The sequence below is a fragment of the Liolophura sinensis genome, chromosome 6 (genome assembly GCF_032854445.1).
Source record: "Liolophura sinensis isolate JHLJ2023 chromosome 6, CUHK_Ljap_v2, whole genome shotgun sequence".
In the NCBI taxonomy this organism is placed as follows: Eukaryota; Metazoa; Mollusca; class Polyplacophora; order Chitonida; family Chitonidae; genus Liolophura; species Liolophura sinensis.
Window position 1 is genome coordinate 22,284,307 of NC_088300.1, and position 23,751 is coordinate 22,308,057.

The 23,751-nt window shown below is 41.9% G+C and overlaps 1 protein-coding gene across 1 annotated transcript; it reads right to left on the reverse strand.

Moving 5' to 3' along the window:
* Window positions 1-1,051: 1,051 nt before the first annotated feature.
* Window positions 1,052-12,384, reverse strand: LOC135468729 (b(0,+)-type amino acid transporter 1-like). The gene is made up of 13 exons (XM_064747128.1): window positions 12,250-12,384; window positions 11,580-11,702; window positions 9,185-9,286; window positions 8,356-8,598; window positions 7,507-7,632; window positions 6,976-7,075; window positions 6,643-6,687; window positions 4,895-5,018; window positions 4,254-4,357; window positions 3,538-3,634; window positions 2,882-3,031; window positions 2,278-2,446; window positions 1,052-1,989 (listed from the first exon to the last, which is right to left on the reverse strand). The coding sequence occupies exons 1-13, from the start codon at window positions 12,278-12,280 to the stop codon at window positions 1,931-1,933; spliced, it is 1,473 nt and encodes a 490-aa protein (XP_064603198.1). The 5' UTR covers window positions 12,281-12,384; the 3' UTR covers window positions 1,052-1,930.
* Between the last annotated feature and the right edge of the window lie 11,367 nt (window positions 12,385-23,751).

Below are 23,751 nucleotides of genomic sequence, written 5' to 3' on the forward strand. Positions count from 1 at the left end.
AATTATTTATTAATTATATAAAATAAAAAAACACCTGTTGTTTATGAGTAGCATAGTATATAAAGTATTGCAATGAGGAATAAAAATTGTTGCCATGCTTGCTGGGAATAAAAGCTACAACCCATTCTTCTCAGAATGAAGGTAGCTTCGAAAGAATTGGTAATATTACATTATCGTTTGGATAGAGATTATATTTTATGCCTTGTTAACTCGCAAAGAATGTAACAAAACAAAATAAAATCTAAGACAAGTTTATTTCATGATTATGATAAGGCATAAATAGATTAAGCTTATAGGATTATCATAGCAACTTAAACGGTATCAGTTACAGTCAGATTAGTCACAACGAGCCTTTCTTATGTCACTTGGTAAAACAATACCTCGAAAATAACATTTTACTTATTTTTTTGATTGGTGTTTTACACCATACTCGAGAATATTTCTTTTATACGACACGGCCAGCATTATGGTGGGAGGAAAACCCCAGAGCTCGGGGGAAATCCGCAACCGTCCGCAGATATTTGAAAATAATAAACAAATGAGTGAAGAATTAACAGTTTGAATCAATGTATCTCCTTTCACGTAAACAGTCATATATATGCCAAAAATAACTTCGTAGAGTACAAAACTGATTTATACAGATACGCCTACCTTTATATATATATATATATATAAATACAAAAATAGAATTTATACATATTTTTAATGATATGTAGCACACATTACACAAATAGAAAATTGCCAACATGGAGAAGGACGGAATGAACATCTACTTTTTACACAACGCTTGTTTTTTTTTAAGAAAATTGAAATATAATTCCAGTTGTAAAGAAATATAGAATATATCTAAAGTGATATTGAAACCAAAAATGTGATACTTATTTATTCATTTTTTCTTTTGATTTGATAAGTTTCAATGGTGACGTCTAAGCAAAAACGTTTTACTACTACGAAGGCTGTCATATACATTGCTAGAACTAAACAGTCTGTAGGAAATCACAGCCCCTCGACAAGTACCTGATACACCTCCTGACGTAAGATCCACAGCCAACCCAGCCGAAGCCGTTTCTCGCTGGCCATGGGCTAGTCTTCTCGGATAACCATTGTTCTCCTCCCCTATCCCAGCCCTACTCACAAGCACACACCCGACACCAGCAAACACCTGTGCCTCGTTATTAACCGGCTGTATTGAGTTATTCATCAGGGAGTTGTGCCATTTATTTATTTGTTTTAATTAGTTTTTGACGCCGTACTCAAGAACATTTCACTTATACGATGGCGGCATGCAGTTTGCTGACAGGTCTTCCGACGTACGAGATGTACCATTTATATGGATCTGAACTGTTGTGTAAAATGAATGAGAGCTAAAAATGAACTAAGGCTTCTACGATGAATGAGCAATTACGGCGCAACGCCACTTCCGCAATATTTATCCATATGATGCCTAGATGAACAGCTGTAAACTAGACGTCAAGATACTTTACTTTATCTGTTCATTTATCTATTTTTTAGGTTCTCAAAATAATTAAATGTCGCCCACATATGAATATAAAAAAGTGATGTCGCGTCAGAATACCTTGACAATGGAATTATATAAGGTATATAAGCCCACTTTACAATCAACAAAATTTGACTCCATTTACTTCAATGAAAACAAATCTAAAAAAAAAATAAGTTAAATAAATTTTAAATATTTCTTCGGCCTTTCTCCCAATTCTCATGTTATCTTTATACGGTCTCTCCATTTAAGGTATAAGCTGTCGTTCATACAACATCAGCAATTTGACTACGGAATCAGTAGTATAAACTCTGAACATAGACGACTTCAGAAGCTGTCCAGGGTGATTCTTTCTTCTGTCTCGCTGATGCCTATACAGTATCTTCAGTACTCTAGGTGGTGTCGACCCACAAAATCCCCAGTGTTGACCGTTCAGTCTTGCTTACTGGGAGCAACCTCAAAAAATAACTGGATTCCAATCGATAGCGCCTCTGTAAGTGTAATACAAAAGTTTTACGGTAATATGATTGAAAGATCAATGGATGACACAGAGATAGATTTGTTTGCTTGCTTTTACTTAATTCTGTCTTTGGGGGATTTATGTATTTAGCAGAGAACATTTATGCTATAACAACTTTGCATATCATCCTGAACCATTATTTTGTTTTCTGTAAAATTTAAAAGCAAAAGCATGAAGTTAATCCAGTGTGAGGTCATTCATGGAAGAAAGTCAACGAAAGTTGTGTCCCCTCTCCCACCACACTCTATTCCAGACTTACCCATGAATCTGAACCTAACTTTGAAGTAGACAAAGGGAATGTAAAACACTAGTCCACCAACAACAAACAGGGAGGCATAGAGGAACTGTATCTGTGGGTCTTGTACGATGGGGGCGATGACAAGATAGATGGAGGCCAGTAAAACTAAGATGGGGATCACGATAGGAACCTATAACATATGATAAAGGTGTGGTTTTACTGCTGTGATATACAGCTACAGTTAAAATCTTCCTACACTCATGAACTGACCAAAAATAAATCACATATACGACGGTGGCCAGCATGATTGTAAGAGAAAGTTTGTAAGCAGAGTTTGGGCCAAACCCATGACCATCCGCAAGTTGTTGTCAGACTTTTCCACGTACGACCCAGAAGAACCGTATTATAAGTGAAATATTCGTGAGTGGCATTTACTGCTTCCTATATTTTGTAAACAACAGGATATGTGTTTCCTATAACACATATAGTGAATTTTGAATGAAAACAGCTATTAAGTTAGTGTTAGGTCACATTTTTTATCAGGAACAAACTCTATGTTAGCCCAGTTTAGCTGTTTATTTTACGTTCTTGTCACAGGTTTCAGGACATGTACGTCAACACTCGCCTTATACGGTCTCTCTGCCTCCTTCCACTTGTAGCGTAGTACCAAGAGAGCAGCTGTTGTGGCGCCGTAAAACAACCAGGCGGTAAAACTGAAGAAGTCTATCAAGGTACTGATATCCCCAGGTATCACGAAACACAGGGCCAGAATCGTCTGCAATGTACCGAGAGGGGTGGGGATTTGAATATTGATGACTCAAACCAAATGAGTACAGAGAAATGAGTAAATCTACATTGTAACGCTACAAATCTCATGTTCTTAAGTCAGATTGACATCATTCAGATTCTTTTCGTTCCACATCGCAACCTGTTTGGGTAGGCTGGCTGGTAAGGAAGGCATACGATATTATTTACGGGTTTGCATAACCCTTTAACATAGCTACAGAAATTGATACACAAACCGTTACACGATGTCTCGTGTTGTTATGGAAAATTCACGGATAATCATTATTAATATATTAGCACAAAAACCTGCCATTCTTCTTTCACAACACATATATACATTGTAACAGAATGTACGTCAGAAAATGCCAATCCTATATTTTTTTTATCATAATAAAGCATGAATAACACATAATTAGTGACACAATTTACGCATTTAATTGGACGAGCTAACCATATACGGTTGCCCTTCCCAACCAAAGCACATATTATACTCACATTTAAAAGAAGTGCCATGACAGGGGTATATTTAATGACATGAACATAAGACAAAAATCCAGGAAGATGTCCTTCTCTTGCTGCCACGAACGAGATTCTACAAGAAGTTAGATCCAAGAGTGCTATTGTTAATAACAAATACCACAAAGCAGATACAATTATGACAGCCATATACATTACAAAATCCTTTTCAGTTTATGGTATGTCAACGTTACCGCCACATTATACACAATTATTTAGTTTTTTTTATTTACTTATTTACTTTATTTTAAGGGAGGAAACCGGATACATAACAATGCAGAATGATGTCCATGTGTTTGGTGTTACAAAAACAAGTACTGACTTTTCCAATCTTGTGAAGCAGTTTCTTCCATCAATCGATGTAAAACACAGTGATTATTGCAAAACAAATGGTGAGGCAGGTGGAGTGTCCACTATTTTTTAGTGTTTGTAAGGAACTAATATAGTAGCACCATGAACTTTTTTACAAGACCTTGAAACGTTCAGTCCTGCTGAGCGATAATTGAAACAGAGCGATAATTGAAACAGAGCGATAATTGAAACAGGGCGATAACTGAAAAACACACGAAGGAACAAACAGCTATAGAATGTCCCACCAAGAACTGTCTTTAGTGAAAATACGTTTGTAAGGAACAAAGATAACTGAAACAAGATCAAACACGAGAAATGTGTTACGTACCAATGAATCCACTTACCTGCCAGCTGAGAAACAGGAACCATTTCCTGCCCCGAATGTAGAGCAGGCCACTGCCACAGGAATAGCCGCGGCTACTGGACCCAGCACTCTTTCCCCCCACGTCTGGCAAGAGATGGAGTTATTCACTTACTTTACTTTGTTTTTAGTTTACTATATGACTTATAAATTCAGAGATTTATTGAATTTGTCAAAACGTTTTAGTGGGTCATATACACGCCAAAAAAGAAACGCCTGTAAGTTGCACATGTTGGTGACGCCGAATGCCAAGATGCAGTTACAATATTTTCGATTCGGCGGAAAGCAATAATAATTCATTCATTCATTTGAGAACTGTGATCGCCGCAATCTTACTGTAATATTGCCAATGTGGTGTAAAACCACAATTATTCATTCACTCATCTGTGAAATGTGATCGCTGCGATATTACAGTGATATTGCCGACGCGACGTAAAACCATAATCATTCATTCACTCGAGAACTGTGATCGCCGCCTTATTGCTGAAATATTGCCCATCCGGCGTAAAGCCATAATCATTCTTTCACTCATTGATTTGACAACTGTTGTCGGTACGACATTTTGCTGTAACATTTCTAATAAGGCGTAAAGCCATGAATATTCATTTTAAAACTGCGACTCACCACAGCCACAGCGGATGACGACAGGATTTCCTCTTTAGACATAACAGTTAGGTAGGAGATGTTTGTCAGCAGGTATAGAACCGTCACCAAGGGAAGCCCAATGATTATAGAGCGGGGGAGGTTCCTGGAAATCGAAACGCAACACATAATTGTGAGTTTCATCTATATTCCATACTAAATCGAATTGTAAAATGGGTGAATGACCAGTTCATTGTTTTTTTTTATTTTATTTTATTTTAATATACAGGGTGTCCCAGAAGTCGCTCATCATCCAAGTAGAGGTTGAATGCTTGAGCTACAGAGTGGTGTGTTGCCCCATCTCTTCCAAACATAAAAACCAATTCAACTCTTTCTTTTACTGTTAGTTTATTAGCCATAATCAACTCTAAAAGAGAGTAAAAAATTTAAAATCAGTATTAAATCTGAAACAGAGAAGAAAATGAAAATCAGGATGGTGCACGACTTCTGGGACACCCTGTATATTATGAAAACTGTGATAACATTTTCACAAAAATATTCCATTGATCAGCTCAAATTAACCACTTAAAGACTTTCAATTGAACATATGTAACCATCACTTTATCCACTGACTTTATTGGCTAACATATAGCACTGGGTGAGTGAGTGAGTGATTGAGGTTTAACGTCGCACTTAATAATTTTTCAGTCATATGACGAGTGCATGTAATGTGCATCCTTGTTGTAGGACGGATTTCCATCGCTCTTTTACCTAGTGCTGCTTCACTGAGACGTGCGTGAAAATGTCTCCGGCAACCTGCGGATGGCTATGGGTTTTTTTTCGCACTCTATCCCGTTTGGTTCCAGCATAATTCTGACCGCAGTCATATAAATGAAATATTCTTCTTGATAACTGGTGTTTAACAAATAAATAATAAATAACTGCAACTATTTGAAGCCCCGCTATCAGAAGGCCACCAATTACTCTTTATAAATCAGGCTGCTTTATACCACTTAACCAGAAGTTAAGTAAATATATAGCTTATGCTGAGAGGTCATTTTTCGAAGCAGAGTAATTATTGTGGTATTGTGCTTTAAACTCGTGGGTGTAGCACACATTACTTGATTCCAGGGGCTTTATTTACTGAACACTAATAAGTGGTTTCTCTCTCATAACTCATCGAGTCATATAAGCAAAAGGTCTCCAAGTGAATGTATAAACAGTCGTATAATTTATTTTCCACTAGTGGCAATCAGTATAAAGTGAACGATGTTATAGATACCAGAACCCTCGGGAACTGCCCTTTTTTCTCACATCATAATGCTGGCATTAAGAAATACTCTTGAGTACCGCTTAAGACATCAATCATAGAAATAAATAAATAAATGAATAAATAAATAAATAAATAAATAAATGCAATAATGATTTAAGGCTCTGCACAAAATGTATGTTGGATATATAAGGATTATATATCCAACATACATTATATAGTAGTTATATATCCATGATATAATATAGTATAAAGTGTTTATGAAATGTAAATCTTGACGGCCTACAATGTTATAAAAATTAAGGACAATTTCATTTATTTATTTATTTGATTGGTGTTTTACGCCGTACTCAAAAATATTTCACCGATACGACGGCTGCAGAGTTATGTTGGGAGGAAACCGGGAAGAGCCCGACCAAACATACGACCATGCGCAGGTCGCTGGCAGACCAAGAACAATTTGATAAAGTGTTAAGCGTAACGGTAATCAGTAGGCTCACTCAGCTACATATATACTTACACGTTTGGGTTAACAAGTTCCTCAGTAATGTAGTTCAAATTGTTCCTTCAAATAGAAAAAATGGACATTTCAGTTAATTTATCATTTCATTCATGTATAAAACATTAGATTACACCGAGCTGAATTCTACATGTACGCTTGGTCATACAGGTAAGGAATGGCATAATCTGACCACGAAATCTAAACTATGTAGTTCACGTACACGTGTAGAGAAATGGTTTCATTGGATTAGATTTAAATGCAGCTTTACGCCATGTTCATGTTTATCAAGCCTATATCACGCTGGTCATGGATTGTACCGAAGAGAGCAAGATGACCTTGAAGATAACTTACCAGCCGTCATAAGCCCACAAACCATTGTAAAATGCCAATGCTATTAAGGAAGGATCGGAGGTAGTATCTTTGAATCCTTCAGATAAATATTCGGTGTTACCTTAAAAAAAAGACGGGAAATATCTTTGTAAGAAATAGGCCCTACCTAAACCAGTCGACTGTTTATTTTCATGTGGTACAAGTTATTCCTATTTCATTTTTTTGTATACCCCGAAAAAGAAAGACAGACGAAATGACAAAGTGGCACCTATACGCAACCGCCATTAACATCCTGAGTAATGTTGGTAGTTGAATCGGTCTTAACAATCTTGCGTTTACTGTTAAAATGTACAACTGTACCTGAATGAAAGAGATCTCTCGACTTTTCACGGGACTGTGAAGTCCTGCTTTAAGGGTATAGTTGTTTGTTGAAAAGTAAACACTTGATGTACCACAAATATACTTATAGCTGGTTTATTTATCATAACAGGCCTCATATACATGAAACAGGCATGGATTATTACGATGATACACCTAATGTGTTTTGAATACCTTGTCCAATCATCACCGCTCCGCCAATGATGATGACAATGAGAGCGAGGATTTTCAGCCCTGTAAAGATAACCTGAACGCGTGCTGCCAATTTGGTGCTGTAGCAGTTCACAAGGGAGATGGTCACTGGAAATGCAACAATACCTCTTTGGTTAATACACATGATACAGGGTTATTCAGCTTTCTGCAGCATACATTAGCGCTCAGGGGTTTAAATCACGTTTATTGGCTTATTTAAATTAGGTTTGATACTGATGCTATCTGTATTTGATGACTGGACGAAATTACATATGTACAGAATCTTGTTAGATAGTTGTCGAGATGTGGTGCTTCCACCGTGTCCCGTTCAGTCCCTTGAGAATGAAGACAAAGACCACTTCAAAAATAATATGAAAAAATTACCAAAGTTTGGCAAGTTTTCTTTCAAACAAAACCAGAATCGAAGAGATCCTCTAAAATCCCCTTTCCAGAATGATACTGCACATGCTCTGCTATGCCATGCACATGCTTTGGTAATTATTAAATGTGATGACAACACAGCATTTTGAGTAATTACGTCTAATAACATCGCTGCATTTTTTTACCTAATCCTGCTTAAGCCATGGTGCTGGGGGCATATAATTTGCTACTTTTTATGTATTTACATGAACAGAATAAAACCCTAAGTGAGGTAAACTGACAACAGGCCGTATTTCACCGGTTACGTGTAAATATTTGTCAGTTATCACACTGTCGTCGCTGCTCTAGTTTTCCCCTCTATACTGTACGTCTTTGGTAATTATATATGTATAATTACCAATGTGTAATTATGTATATATGGTTTACAGATATACATATGCTAATACGTACCTATTGCAGCACATGCAAGAAACTTCTTGACAAGTTCTGGTGGACCGCAGTCATCAAAAAACGGATCGCTGACGTATTCGGCAAAGGATAAACAGATGATTGCAAAACTGGACGACTTCAAAACTGTGACGGTCACCCAAGCATACAGGTAAGCAACGATCGGGCTGATGCCCTCGTACAGATATGGGTATTCCCCTCCGGATTTAGGAATCATCGTTCCTAGTTCCGCGTAGGTCAAGGCGCCTGTATGGAAAAACGTACGATCAACTAGAGTAAAAGAAAGTCATAAAATGAACTATGGTTCATCAGACAGACATTTCAAAACTATGCATTGGAAGTTGTAATCAACTTAGCCTACAATCGTTTTTGTGCAAGAGGCCCCTGAATGCATATTGGGTAAACACATTTATTCATTTCTTTAGAACTTTTTGAAGAGTATTATATGCATTCAAATGTGTAAATGGCGGGCTCTATGGAGTAAGCTGTCGGTGTTGAAAGACCATTCGAAACTGCCTAGAGAGAAATAGTTCGATGTATCTTTTTAGAATTTTTCCAACCGAGTAAAATGATTTTAAAACAACAGACGGTCTGCAGTGACCGAGGAAGTATCAGTTACGTCACATTGACATTTTTTTGCTTGAAATAGTTCGTTAGATCTGCATTCTGTATGTGTATGCATTTGGAATGACTGGCCCAAATTTGGCCAGAAAAGGCCAACCTAGAATCCAAAGTTTCAAATGCGTTTTACTGGGTTGAAAACTGACCGCAGTCGTGTAAAAGAATAATTCGATGGGTTTAGGTCAACTAAATAAATAAGTTCTGTCCTTACCAAACGTAGCGAGAACTCCACATCCGACCCAGACCAGAAGGCTAGCAGCCACAGACCCCGTGCCTCTCAGGACCCCCTTTGGTGAAATAAAAATCCCGGAACCTATAGCACGAATAAATACGAAAACGGAACAGTTAATATACATATATATATAGCCCTACATAACCACACAAGTTTGAAATGAATACAAATTTTACCGTAAAGTTACCATGCTGAGCACACATAGCACGTATATAGGGCTAATTTCCTGGCATTGTGTAAGATTCGTTCATCAGCCTTTAATTGTATCAATAATCGTCATGAAAATCTATTTTCTACGGAGGCCCATATTAACTTCCGGTGTAGACAATATTTTGTGTGACAGCTTACTGGGAATACAACTTTAGTTTGTGTTTACCACACCCAGAAGATGGTGCGAAATAAACAACCGGTAGTAAAAGGTGTTTATACTACAAGCCTATATAAAATATATCTCATAAAATGTTTCGTATAGACCTTGATATCCACTATATGTAGTTATAAAAGAAATCCCAGTCGTGCTTTCTACCCGCAGCAGTGGGTATAACCGCACAGCGCCTCAGGTATTCTGGACTGAGGAAACCGTACAGCGCCTCAGGCATCATGGAATGAGGAAACCGCACAGCGCCTCAGGCATCATGGACTGAGGAAACCGCACAACGCTTCAGGCATCCTGGAATGAGGAAACTGCAAAGCGCCTCCGGCATCCTGGACTGAGGAAACCTCACAGTACCTCAGGCATCCCGAAAACGACCAAGAATTCGCTCAACAGAGCTGTGTATTCGAATCAAGGTCATCACTACTTTCCAAGCGGTCATAAGTTATGAGTTACATGTATGTCAAATTCCTGGCGGAGTGCTACGCTTTTCTATTCTCATACCCCTGAGGTTTCCGACAGCGTTCATTTTTGACCCCGACCTTCGTGCCTTCGCGGAAGACACGGGAGGCGCGGATCTGTGCCATTCGTGTCCTCCGTGGAGTCGTGGACGCTGTGGTTTTGCGCAGGCACGAAGATTAATTGCAGAGATCGCGGTCAATAGCCTAGACATCCTGTGCACTATTAAATTAACTATTCTTAGATACGGAGTAAATCATTAATCTAATAAATAGAAATATGATTATAATGTGTGCATAAGATTGATGGGGGGGGGCAAACAATAATGATGTTCTTTTTGTAGTTTCGTCAATTAATGTGACGTTGTGGATGACGCAAAATAGTGACGTTTGAGTGGCACATACTAGAGTGACGCGTAATACCAGTGTAATGCCGTTAGGTAACACTTTCAACCTTTATACCTCAGCTTCTCTTAGTACAATGGCTTTTTTATCCTCACCTGCGCAATTAACACTTTTTGGTCAATCTATTTTTTTGTATTGTTTCCTTTTGGGCGGAGATGCTGTCAGCGTGGTGTTTAGATTCATTATTTTGAAACATATCCCAAGTCTCCAATTTTTAAAATTACTTTGTCATTTTTAATATAAAATGATGTCGGTCTCAAAAATGACTTCGTTCTCGGAGCAAAAATAACCTGTCTCTGATGTTTTTGCTAATTTGTTTCCGTAATATTTATTTGAATAAATATTACGGAACTGGAGTATAAAGCAATGTGAAAGAGGCCTTTAGCCGTGTAGCAGTAATGTACATAGTCCTACACTATAGTATTCAGGCTTACAAATACACGCAAAATCATATAAAGTAACCTGTGCTGTGAGAATGTTGTATCCAGGCTCTGTATACGCCACAGGCCTATAAGTTTTGCCCATGCATGTTCAGTGCCCTTATTAACGTATGTGATAAATACATCACTCTTAACTGTGGTTACTGGTCGCGTCTCACCGATTTATAAGACAATTTATGACAGTGAGCATTGTGTTTTATAAGGTCAAACAAAAGTCATGTTGGATACTGGGGCAAAATGCTGTGACACGAATTAATTCCATTGACTGTATTTAATCTCGAAAGCTGAGCAAGGAAAGCTTCAAGTCGTACAAGCTACATGTTTATGAACTATGCATGGCATCTCTTTACATAGTGACACTATCCAGTGCCGGCAATAAATTTAATATTTTTACGTTTCTTCATTCCACCCTTAGCTTTAGCCTTGGGCACAGGATCCAAAGTTCAAGTTTGTCTAGTCGTGGCAGTGATGTAAAGCGAGCGTAGAGAACGTCACATGCGCTGTAAGGAGTATGACTTCGAACTGGAGAGATTTGACCACCTTCGCATCACTTGTTGTCCCATCTGCGTCTCCACTGAATGCAGTGGGTAGTAGAAAGAAAATATTTAGTATATGTTTCGCCTGTACTGCAAGATAGATAAACACTCTATGAAATAAATTAATACGGAAGTCATTCATAATCATTTCAATGTACTAACCTATTTGCGTGCCTACTATTATGGCTATTCCGCTGATTAGACCGACCTGCTTCTTCAGTTCAACTTTATTTTCAATAACGATTTCTTTGCTGTCGTGTGCTTTCTCCGATCCGTCACTGGAAGCTGAAAGTTAAACAGATGATAAGTGAGTGAGTGAGTGAGTGAGTGCTGGGGGTTTAAGGTCGTACTCAGATATTTACCATCCACCGAAAATCTGACGCCATAAACAGGAATAGCTAAAACATCTTCTCAACTCATGGGGAGAATAGTCGTGGTACAGCACATATTGCACAGACCACCAATGCATGGGGCATTTTTCCCCGCGCAATGTCGTCCAGGGTCCAAACTGGACTGGCTGTTGTTCTTCTCCTGTGCATGCGTTTCGAGTCCACGAATAACCATCGCTAATTAAAGCAGGAGTAAAATATGTACGACACAGCTTGGGTATAATTACTTCTGTCCATGAATGTTCGTCATGAGTATAACGATTATATGGGCGAAAAGACAAGGTGTTGATTCCTGCAACTTTTGAAGACAAAATAAGGGGAAGGATTCTGCTAATGACTTCACATGTGCACTGATCCCAAGCAATTCCTAATCTAATGCATTTCCCCTGGTTGCTTGTTACTGTCAGCTTAGACTAACGTATAATACCTAGAAGACAACTTACCGTGGAACGAGGGATTATCGCTTCCCTCCATATTGTCGTTCTGTAGTCACAGATAATTGATATCTCACTTGTAAGCTTCAGCACGCAGATCTGATATCCTACAACACTGGGGCTTGTCCTCAGCTGGCCGACCACTGCCTCAGAAGATGTTATCAACAATACATATGCCCTATATACATTGGCCAGAACGTGTTTGTTTAGCCTAGTGTCAAGTAAAGACGATAAAATGTCCAAGCTAACTGTTTGCCTAAGGGTATAAAACCTGCCTTGAAAACCGTTACACTTGGTTCTTTGCTTGGCTTGTCAACATTATATGAAATGTGTGTTAATCATCTATGTAAGCATATCATACAGTGAGATGGTACTATACACATGAGTTCATGCACACACTAATAACAGATAGGATTGGTCAGCTCTAATCCGACCCATTTTGTGCAGCAAACGATTCGAGCTTTGTTCAGCTCCAAGTTCACTCATTTTTTAATAAGCGATTCGTTGTTTCTTCTAAACTGACTCATTTTAGCAAGCGATTCGTGATATCTTCAGCTCTAAACTGACCGACTTTCTTTGGCTAATTATTCGTGGTTTGTTCAGTTTCAAAGTCACTCAGTTTTAATAAACGATTCTTGGTTTGTTCAGCTCCCAACTGACTCATTTTCTGTTGTAAACTTACATTTTGATAGGATAAATAACGGACGATTTTCTGTATAATAAACGATTCGTGCTTCGTCATATCTTTCCTAGCATAAGCTTTCCCAAAACATTTGTAACATGTTACAATTTGTTACAGATAACTAAATAAAATTCTTTCAAGCTAAGTTTGATCATTTGAAAACATCTTACCTATGGTCAGTTTACGGTCAACTGTCTGTTTTACAATCACACATTTGCGCGGGCAAACTGCATGTAAAGGGCGTCATGCTAAGAATCCAAATCCTGGTCTAACACAAAAATCCTAGACACCAAACTAATACATGTATCCTATCTGTGTATTTTCCTATGGCAAAGGCGTGTGACCCCCCATTACCTTATGCTAATCACTGTTTTCACCTTTGTCCACAGAGTATCATATAACCATTACACTTGAGTTTGTTTACATTGTATTTCCAAAACTCAATAAGCTTGGTGACATACCGGCAATATAGCCAGTATTCTGTAATACATTATCACAATCTATAATTGTGACAAGGTTTCTTAATTTTGTTAGCTCGGAAATATATTTAAATCGTTAAATTTCTGGAGACATTTTCGAGAAAGACTTGGAAATATATTTGTGCTTGTGATGGTTAATTAATTATTTAAGGAAAGACCCTAACGTCTCTTTAACGTGTCTTTAAACTTGGGAATGCCATATACACTGCTGAAGCTATTATATACATATATATACGTATAACAACTTCAGCAGTATGTATGGCATTCAACAAGTTAAATTATTTCATGGACTTGTACCTTGCGCAGTGTTTCATGTATTGTAAGCGCCTGAAATCGCATTTTCAAATATCTCGTCTTTCATTATTTTAGGAAATGAGGAGTAATAATTTAAAATCAGAAATACATAACCACTCATGTTTTCAGGTCAGCCCTGCCACGTGCGCGCCAGGGTGACGCCTAACGATACTTCTGGCCATGAAGTTGATATGAATTGTTTCTATCTTTTAAAGATGTCAGGAATGGTCACAAACTGCATGCATGTCATGCACTTACACCACTAGCTGTGGATCAAGCAAATTATTTTGAAAATTCTTCTCGTGAATGCTGACTTTCACGGCACCTTCATTTCTGACAACTCATCGTACGAATGTTGTTCTATGATTCATATATTATATATGTCTACATGTTTATAAATTTATATATATAGCGATTGTTCATAAATCATTTCAACCTAAAGTTTTCACGTCCTTTGAAACCACGTTTCCCGTTTTACAAAGCATTTAAAGTAAAAGAAAGCCAAAATATGAAGTAAGGTTCATCATACAGACAACTGAAAACTGCGCGTAAAAATACTATCATCTATATTTTTACATTTTTTGTGTTGAAAAGTGCATTTTGTGTTGAAAGTGCATTCAGTGTTGAAAGGCATTCAGTTTTTGGATTCTACGGTGGGCTATATGAGCCAGTATCTAGGAACTCTGACGTCACATCAACTTTTTCTCCTGATGTTGAATAGTAGGAAGGAGTATTGGTGAACATTATTTCAGTAATCCTTTAGTCATGGGTGAAAGGAGATATATAACACCCAGAGACGTGATTAAACTTGGAAAATATTCCTGTGACGTCAGAACTCCTAAACTCTGATCCATAAAGCCCACCTTCAAACGTTTGAACGCCATTATGTCTCTTTACAAAAATCTAAAAAAATAAATGAAAGTATATTTATACATAGTTTTAAGTGGTCTATTACGTGAAGCCTACATCGACTTTTAGAGGTCCTTTCCTTTAATACTAAATATGTACATGAAATACCGAGGCGACATAATCACCGAAAGTATTTGTCTCCATTAAAGTTTCTTGTACTGTATTGTACAAGTGACTTCGCTGCTCAAGGTTATAGGGAAATTAAGGGCAAATAAAAGCAGTCTGTTAAGCACCATTGTTACAAAATACACTCTGATATATTTGGGGCATTATATATCCTCTCAAGGGGAACTTATATTTGTTTATGTCGTGAGCCAGATATCTCCGCCAGATATTCATGTTTTTATAATAGTCTTGAGGACAGCTAGTCTTAAGATATAATTTTGTCATATATGGTATCCGTTACATTTATTGTAAAATAATATTTAAACACTGGTGTACACATATAGGAGACACACCTACAAATCCATACAACTTTTACAAACTGAAGCCAGTTATGAAAATCATGTTCAATAATATCTCAACGTGTGTTCCTGTAACGACACTTGGGAGCAGAGATTAACAGAACACCAACCTGCGGGCATGACATAAGACCTGTTAAACAACTTAAGATTATTTATTTAAACAATTTTCTAAAGCCATAAAACAGACATATTTATGTTGATGTACAAGTGGTCTGTATTTCAACTGTATGCAGAGTAGATCCATGCAGAATAAGCCTGTCATGCATGGTAATACATCCATTTTCATGCCTAGATTGATTGACTGAATGAGTGATTGGTTGATTGGCTGATTTATTAATGTCCAGTGCCGTACTTGGTGGAGGAAATCGGAGTTCTTATCTGTTTGATAAAGTGTAGAGTGATTTCTACCTGTGTGTAATTCGCTTTGTCACCTTTTTTTTCAAATGACGTCGCATTGGGCTAGTTTAGTTAATTCATTGGTGTTTTTATTTCACTGTATACTCAAGAATTTCCACAATAACGGTAATATTTATTAGTAAATAAATCTGTAGTGTGCCTTATTGGTAGAAGATAAGCAACCTTCAACCAACGTAACACTGAGCAAACGCTTTATAGTCTTTGTTGTTACAGTTCTGAAGTCTTCAGTCCATAAACCCAATAGAAACCTCACTAATGACGTTGATCAAGTGCCAGAAAGCTAGCTTGCCTTGAGACTTTGGTATACTGCTAGCGTATTTCTGAATGCTAAGTAGGGAATAATGAAATAGATCGCAGATCTAGTGTACTACTACGTCTTGTGTACTACTACGTCAAATTATAGGTCTAAATCGTTACGCTTTCTTTTAGCTATAACGTTTGACTCGGTATACCAGTTCACCATTTATCCCAAGCTGCAGGCTGGGTTTGAAGAACAGGACAGTTTCGTCTCCAAGAATCCAATTCGCTCTTTCAGGAACAGATTTTCGTACTCGAGTTCCAGGGCGCGACGGTAGAACTGCTTCTCTTTCTCCTTCTTCATCTCTCTAGACCTTCTCGCGGACTCATTGTTCTTCCTCCTCTTCTCCCAGTAGCAGATGTCCTTTCCTGTCCTGGGCACGGAACATTTGGCGCGTTTCCTGATGATATTCCGGGGTTTGTAACCGGCTACCGTCACCCCACTGCTTATCATGTGATCAACGTCCACCAGTTCTTTCACTTCTGGCAATGGTGCAGAATTGGTCGCGGGAGTTTGTTTGTTTCCATTAGCACACGACAATATTTCCGTGTGGGTTTCCTCAATCCCACCGTCTTTTTTCTTCGCTCGAACTTCACCATAACCTTTCTGCCCACTCAAACCCATAGACGCATCCTGAAGGTGAACGGCGGTATTTGCTGACTCGTGTGAAATTTTTTTATGATTTTTCTCATATATGTCCTTGGCATCCTTTTGATTTATAGGGGATTTTTGAACGGCGAGCCAGTCTTCATTCAAATCGCACGGACGAATGAGATCAGAGTTATTTCCCATTGCAATCTCAGGCGCAGATAGTTGTGGATTTACACACCTGACATTCTCTGTAAGCCGGCAATCCAGCCTGTCCATCTCATTGTCGGGAACACGCACATCCCACTCACTCATTTTTCTTTCAGCAAAATCTCCATGATGCCTCATTTTTTCACTGGATGCGCCAAACCCATTAACTGTGTGCAGTTCCGTAAAATCATTGGTCGGTGCGCTGCAGTTGTCTTGTCCAATATAAGAAGAAGGACTCAGCCCATTCTGAGCAGCGGAGTGACTCATGGTTTGAGAATTGCTTTCGACAAAAGGCTTAAAACTTCCGTCAAAGAATTCGTGTGCTTCCCTGAAAATATTGTGTCCACCATCCAGCCACATACAGGACCGTTCTTCCCTGACACCCATGTTTGCAAGCGAATCCGTCCGTTCCAGGCCCGGATAAAAGTTCGACCAAGAATGTTCCGTCTGTAAGTCTAGCTCTGGGTCGCCATCTGGAATGGGCAAGTCTTCAGGAGAGAATAAAGTGGACAGCCTGACAGGGGTCGGTTCAGGCTCGTTATTTGGAGGATTATCACATGGATAACAGCCGTTGTTTGCTTCCGGATAACGAGTCGTGGCTGTGGGGACAAACAGTACATTATTTAAACAGAAATGTTATATATGTATATAAAATTTAGGAATGTTAAATCCAAAATTTTGACAGTGGTTGACTCGAGAAAGCATTTATAATTTTAGATTAACTCTTGTCTAAGGTGTTAGAAATCAAAAACAGCGTACAAACTGGTAAGAAAATGTTGATCCAACATTATCTTAATAATCAGTGTCAATTTAACCCTATTAGGTGTTGTGTCCCGGACTTTATACTTATGATGCGTTGCGTTTGATAAATGTAATCTAACATCAATGTAATGGCAAAGAATCAAAAGGCAGCGTTATAATTTAAGATCTTAGCACTCAGACTTCACAACATTTAAAATGTTGACATTTTAATGTTTGCATTTTATGAGTGTTGGAGATAATTAACAGAGATTTTTTTCTTTTAATGACTATCGCTCCAGTGAGACTTACTTTAGCCTATATACACATCTCCTTTTACAGGGAAAAGACAAGCCTATAGGCCTGTGGTATTGCAACAACTTTCATAGGATAATAATCTACCAGAACTGTCACTCTGGGAAGGGATTGCACAATAACTTGGTCACGCGAGGCGGGCCAACAGACCAGTAAGCGCAGCTCCTTCAGCTCCATGTCGCGCCAAACGGACCCATGGGTTCGCGCCAAAAATGACTAATGGATGAGCTCCATTTCGTTCGCGTCAAAACTGACCACTGGGTGAACTCCATTCGCACCACCCGCGAGAGCAGCTCCTTCAGACGTGACGGACCAATGAGTAACCACGCGGTCTTGGTGTGTTGGGGGTTGAGCAGCTTCTTCAGCTCCTCGGAGCCCAAACTTACCCATGGGTGATCACGTGACCCATGGGTGATCACGTGATCGGTCTTGGCGTCTGAAATTTGTTGACAAATGCATCCGCTGTCTGGGATAGGTTCACTCACTATACACGGACACTGGGACGAGAGACTCAGACCCGGTCGATACCACTTTCCATGCATTGTACTACGACTCCGACAGTCCAGCGGCTTACTGCGGCTTTCAGCCCTTGCTCAAGGCAGCCCGGCAACATAGACTCAAGGTGAGTAGGGCCCGCGTGTTGGCTTGGCTGGCACAGCAGGACACGTACACGCTGCACCGTCCCGCTAGACGGCAATACCGGTTAGGGGTATAGACAATCATTGGCAGGCGGTCGACATGGCAGCGATTGCCAAAGAGAACGACGACAACCGTTATCTACTAATCTGCATCGATGTCCTTTCCATGTACGCTCGGGTTATTCCACTGCGCACCAAAACCTGTCCTCGTCTGATCGACGCGTTTCAACGCATTTTCAAGACGGGACGTTGAACGTTGAACCTGCAAAAGGACGATGGCAAAGAGTTTCTGAACAGACCGTTCCAGGTATTTTTAAAGGACAACGGGGTGTTTTTCTATCACACGTTTAACGAGACCAAAGCGTCCGTGGTAAAACGGCTTAACTGTACTTTGAAAGGACGCATGTACAAATATTTCACCGTTTACAACACTCGTCGGCGCTGGTCCGCGGCTACAATCGAGCGTATCACCGGAGTATACGGCGGGCACCCAGAAGCAGAAAGAAGTGCGTCAAACCTTGTACCATCCACCCACGTCCAAAACGATCGGTGTACCGTTATCACACAGGCGATCTCGTGCGTATAAGTAATGTGAAAGAGAAATTCGACCACCCAGCTTTAATTCTTGGGTGCAGGCCACGGACGTCAAACGTATTTAACCCCGAGGATGACAGGGGTAGCTGTCACTCCCTCTCGACCTACCTCAAGGGATGGATCAGTGGGTACAAGGCTTGCGCGAGAATAAAGACACCGTGGCAGCCGAGTTCCCTTGTACATCGGAGATTTAGTGGTCGGATTGTCCAGCTCCTCCAAGACCAGTCGACCATTCAATATCTACAAGGGTAATTAAGCAAGACGCTCCTCCGCTGGTCCAGGAAGCCTTTGTCCCCGCCACCGCCGCCGTCACCACCACCATCACCACCGTCGTCGCCGAGTGACATCGCCCGTTGGCTTGACAGCACTGTCCCGGGCGAGGACCTGACCTCCAACCCGCTACCCACCACGGCGTTTTACCGTCAAGCAGGACGCGTCCATGGACCAAGCCATCACTCCCCGGTTGAAGTTTACGGGATTCCCTATCTCACTCCAACTCCGCCGGCGTAACCGACTATCGCTCCCTAACAATAATACGGTACCGATAACCGTTTCCACACCCGTCTATTCTTCACCCAACACGGCGCGGCGTGGCAGCAGCCGCGACAGCAGCAGAAGGAGGTTGAATAGCGTCTACCTCGCCCTCCTCACCCGCGGCGACCAGCAGCAGCAGTCACAGTAGGAGTCTGTCTACCTCGCCCTCCTCTGCAGCAGAAGCTTATGACGCATTTCAGAACCAAACTGTCACAGCCCATGCATTTGACTGGTGACTGGGAGAAATACAGTACCCCTATACCTGGTTCAACGTTCGGCAAGACAAAGTGTGGTATGAAGTGACTCCAAATTTGACCAGCACCGCGCTAAACATAACTTAAGCATAAGCATAAGCTAATCATTGCCAGCAGGCTATTACCCTTCACCCTAACACCTCGCCAAGGGCCTGACCGACTTGTTGACCCTCACACACATCCCTTTACTCAAGGCCCACACCGGTGATTTGACGTGCAGTTTCGATGATGTGCAATGGAAATACAGCCTCCGGTTTCAGAAACAACTGGGGCTTGGTTTCAGCCCGTGAATGAAAAAGCTCATGAATTTACCGCACGACTGGCTCATGGGGCCGACGGATATGCCGCACATCGGTGCCGGTGGTTTACATGCCACAACACCCACGCTGTACGTGTACACGCACATTGCCGAAAGGCGTGTGGTGGGGGACACGCTGGCACCGCTGCTGCGGCTGGTCACCACGAAAGGGAAGTACGGGCAACATCTCCAAGACCTTCCAACACGTGGAAAACATCCCCGTGCGGTGCAAGCGTTTCTCGACGGTGGAAATTGATATAAGGGATGACACCGGGCAACCCGTCGCATTTCAATGCGGTGAAGTGGTGCTGACACTTCACATTCGACAGCGGCGCGCATTACCTTTGCAATAAACGTCGTAGACGATCCCGCCATGTGCTGATCCTACGTCTGCTATTACACCAAGCAACCCGGCGGAGGTGGGTTACCTTTGTTTCGTGGTGCTGTTGTACAGCGTTGTCTCCGCAGTTTTATCAAAATGGCGCAGCTCTTGCTTAAGCCCGCTGTGAAAGCGTTGGGTAAAACTGCGTTATGTCACGCACTGAAAGTCATGGACGATGTGTGGGAAGAGGGAGTGCCGGTGAGCCAGGCCTTGTAACGACACGCTTTGAAGGGTAGAAAACAGCTGGTGGTCAAAGCCGGTTGCTACCCCCCAGCGCAGGATGCTCTGTAAGCCGAACGGGGAGGGACGTCTATAAAACGGAAGGTCCGACGCAACGCTCCCACTTGTCACCTGCACGATGGACCAAGAAGACCTACGCTCCCCCGCCAACCTCGACTCACCAACTCCGCTCCGCATCAGATATTTTTAGCTAACGCCATGGCTCTCCCTCACGCCGAGTGTTGTCCGTCGGTCAGCAGTAACTTTGATTTGTGCATCTTACCCCCTGCCGACACCAGTGTTCAAGGAGATCAAGGGGACGCCTACAGTCGCATCGCCAGCCTGAGCGACGTGGGACCCATGGAATTTCGCATCACCAATGCGGACGGTGACACTTACTTGGAAGACGCGCTGCTCCCACTCGTTTTCACCTGCCTGTTGGGCACCGAAGACATACGCTCCCCCGCCAACCTCGACTCACCAAACCCCGCTCCGCATCGGATATTTTTAGCTAACGCCATGGCTCTCCCCCACACCGAGTGTTGTCCGTCAGTCAGCAGTGACTTTGATTTGTGGATCTTACCCCCTGCCGACACCAGCGTTCGAGAACATCGCTGGGATGCCTACAGTGTCCTCGCCAGCCTGGGCGACGTGGGGTTTGTGGAATTTCCCATCACCAATACGGACGGCGACACTTACTTGGACTTGGCCAACACCTTGTTATACGTGAAGGCGAAGGAGGGGTTGTGGAGGCCGGCAAGAGTGTAGGTCCGACTAGCCTGTGGCTGCATTCGCTGTGGCAACAGATCGATGTCTCCCTGAACGACAAACATGCAGACGTTGTTGTCTTACTGCGCAGAAGCCAAGAACACCCAGCTGTCTTCTGCCTTGTGGTAAACGGACACCCCATAGATGTTTGACAGGACGGATGAGACCAACGTGGGGTTTGACAAAGGGCTGCAGCTCACGGCCCAAAGTCAGTTGGTTGATATACTGGGACGCCTGCACTGCGACATGTTCCTGCAATGGTGTTACCTGGTGAACAACGTGAGCGTCCGCATCCAACCCGCCCCGTCCAAGCACGCGTTTGCCTTGATGTCGTTGATGTTTGCCGGTGAGGAGGGTCCCGACCACAAGACCCGCTTGGAGGAGGTGCTGATCTTTGTGCGCAAAGTCACCAGCGGCGTTCAACTGGGGCATTTAAAAGCGTTGCCCAAAACCCCTGCAAAGTACCATATCCGCCGCGTGCTGACCAAATATTTCTCGTGCCCAAAGGCCACACCCTCATCAACGCACAAAACCTATTTTTGTGCAGCTTAACGATACGTTTAGTGGTGGGATGTGTGAGCAACACGGCTTTTGACGGCAGCTACGATAAAAACCCGTTCCATTTCCAGCACTTCTACACAAACTTCGCCGCCTTGCATGTCGGCGGACGTCAAATTCCTGCTAAGACCCTGACACCCGACTTCAAGACCGGGAATTTCCTCAGAACATACATGAACCTCTTTACCAACACGAGAAAAGTGTTTCACGACGAGTTCCCCTCCATCCTTTCCACCGTGTTCGCCAAAGGCAACACGCTGTTTTGTTTCGACTTGACTCCCAGCCTCCACGACGATCATCCACTGAACTTGGTTCAGAAAGGTGATTTGCGCCTAGAGACGCGGTTTGCCAGGCTACTGCCGGAAACCATTACCCTGCTGTGCTACGCCGAATTCAACAATATCATAGAAATAGACAAAAGCCGAAACGTGCTCTGTGACTTAGCCAGTTTAAAAAACAAAACAACATGGACACGGTGCAATTGCAATGTGTGGTACAGGCGGACGTGTTTACCCGCCCCGTGCTGGGGGATGTCTACGCTCGAGACCACCTCTCTTACCAAGTCACCAACCAGCCTGGGTCTGCGTCATCAAGACAGACACGTGCCTCCGCCCGGGACAACATTGGGTGGCCGTCTTAATAGACGTGTGTCCAGACCCACCCCGTCTCCGGGGGTAGTACTTTGATTCGTACGGACTCCCACCCATCCACGCCGATATCACTGCTTGGCTCAACCGCAGAACACACCACTGGACGTGGAATGATCGACGGCTGCAGAGTATAGACACGGTCGTGTGTGGACAATACTGCCCGTATTACTTAACCTAGCGGACTCGAGGTCGTCCCATGGACGCCATTGTACATATGTTAAGCTTGCTCATCCCTTCTCGGCGTGCTGTGTCTGCTCGTGTCGCAGGCAATTACTCCGTCGGGAAAAGTGCATGGCGCACGTCCGACAAGTAAATTTTCCTTTGCCTCTTCTCCTCCTCCTCCTCCTCCTCCTCCTCCTCCGTAAGCCATGATGGCAGTGTAGCGTTAGCAGTATACAAGGGGCTCTCTGAGTGAACGTGGTCTGGTGTTGTCCAGGCAGGCAAGATAGCCGGAGTAGCTTCACTCTCTTCACACACCTTCGTTTTATCCCGTCAACGCGGACGTCAACGAAAGTCACCCATGGGTCAGTTTTGGCGCGAAATGGAGCAGAAGGAGCGTCTCTCGCGCGTGACATCAGTTTTGGCGCGAAATGGAGCTCACCCATGGGTCCGTTTTGGCGCGACATAGAGCTCATGGAGCTGCGCTCATTGGTCCGTTGGCGCGCCTCGCGTGACGTGTGACGTCACGCGTATGCGCCTAGGGGAGCGCGGACACATCTGCTCCTCTGAAAGACGACACGTTCAGCCCCTTCTATACTACCGTCATGATATATCTGACTAGTGGATATAAAAGGATACGTGAATAGCTACTATGAAACAGAGAGTATGGTTTAGAAACATGTAGAAAGATATGCCCCAAAAATGAGAATTTTTTATATTTCTTAATAATTCCGTTATTAAGTATTTATGTATATTTTCCGTCAGTGGTCGAAAATATTCGGAAATGAACATAGTTGCAACGCCCCCAACTCGGGCTCTCGAGTCACAAAGCTGTTTTGACAGCTATCATCGCTGATGTCACCACTGCTGGCTACTCAACTTCTCGACTGACCGCTGGGGCCTCAGGAAAACTGTAGTTTAAAGCCATTTTTACAAGAAGAAAGCCTCTACGCTTTTTTGTAATTCTATATGTCAGGACACATTATATAATGTGTATTAAGAAATATAAACCGAGCATTCCATATGCCCTTTCACAGTTTAATATAGTCACCGACAGGTTTTC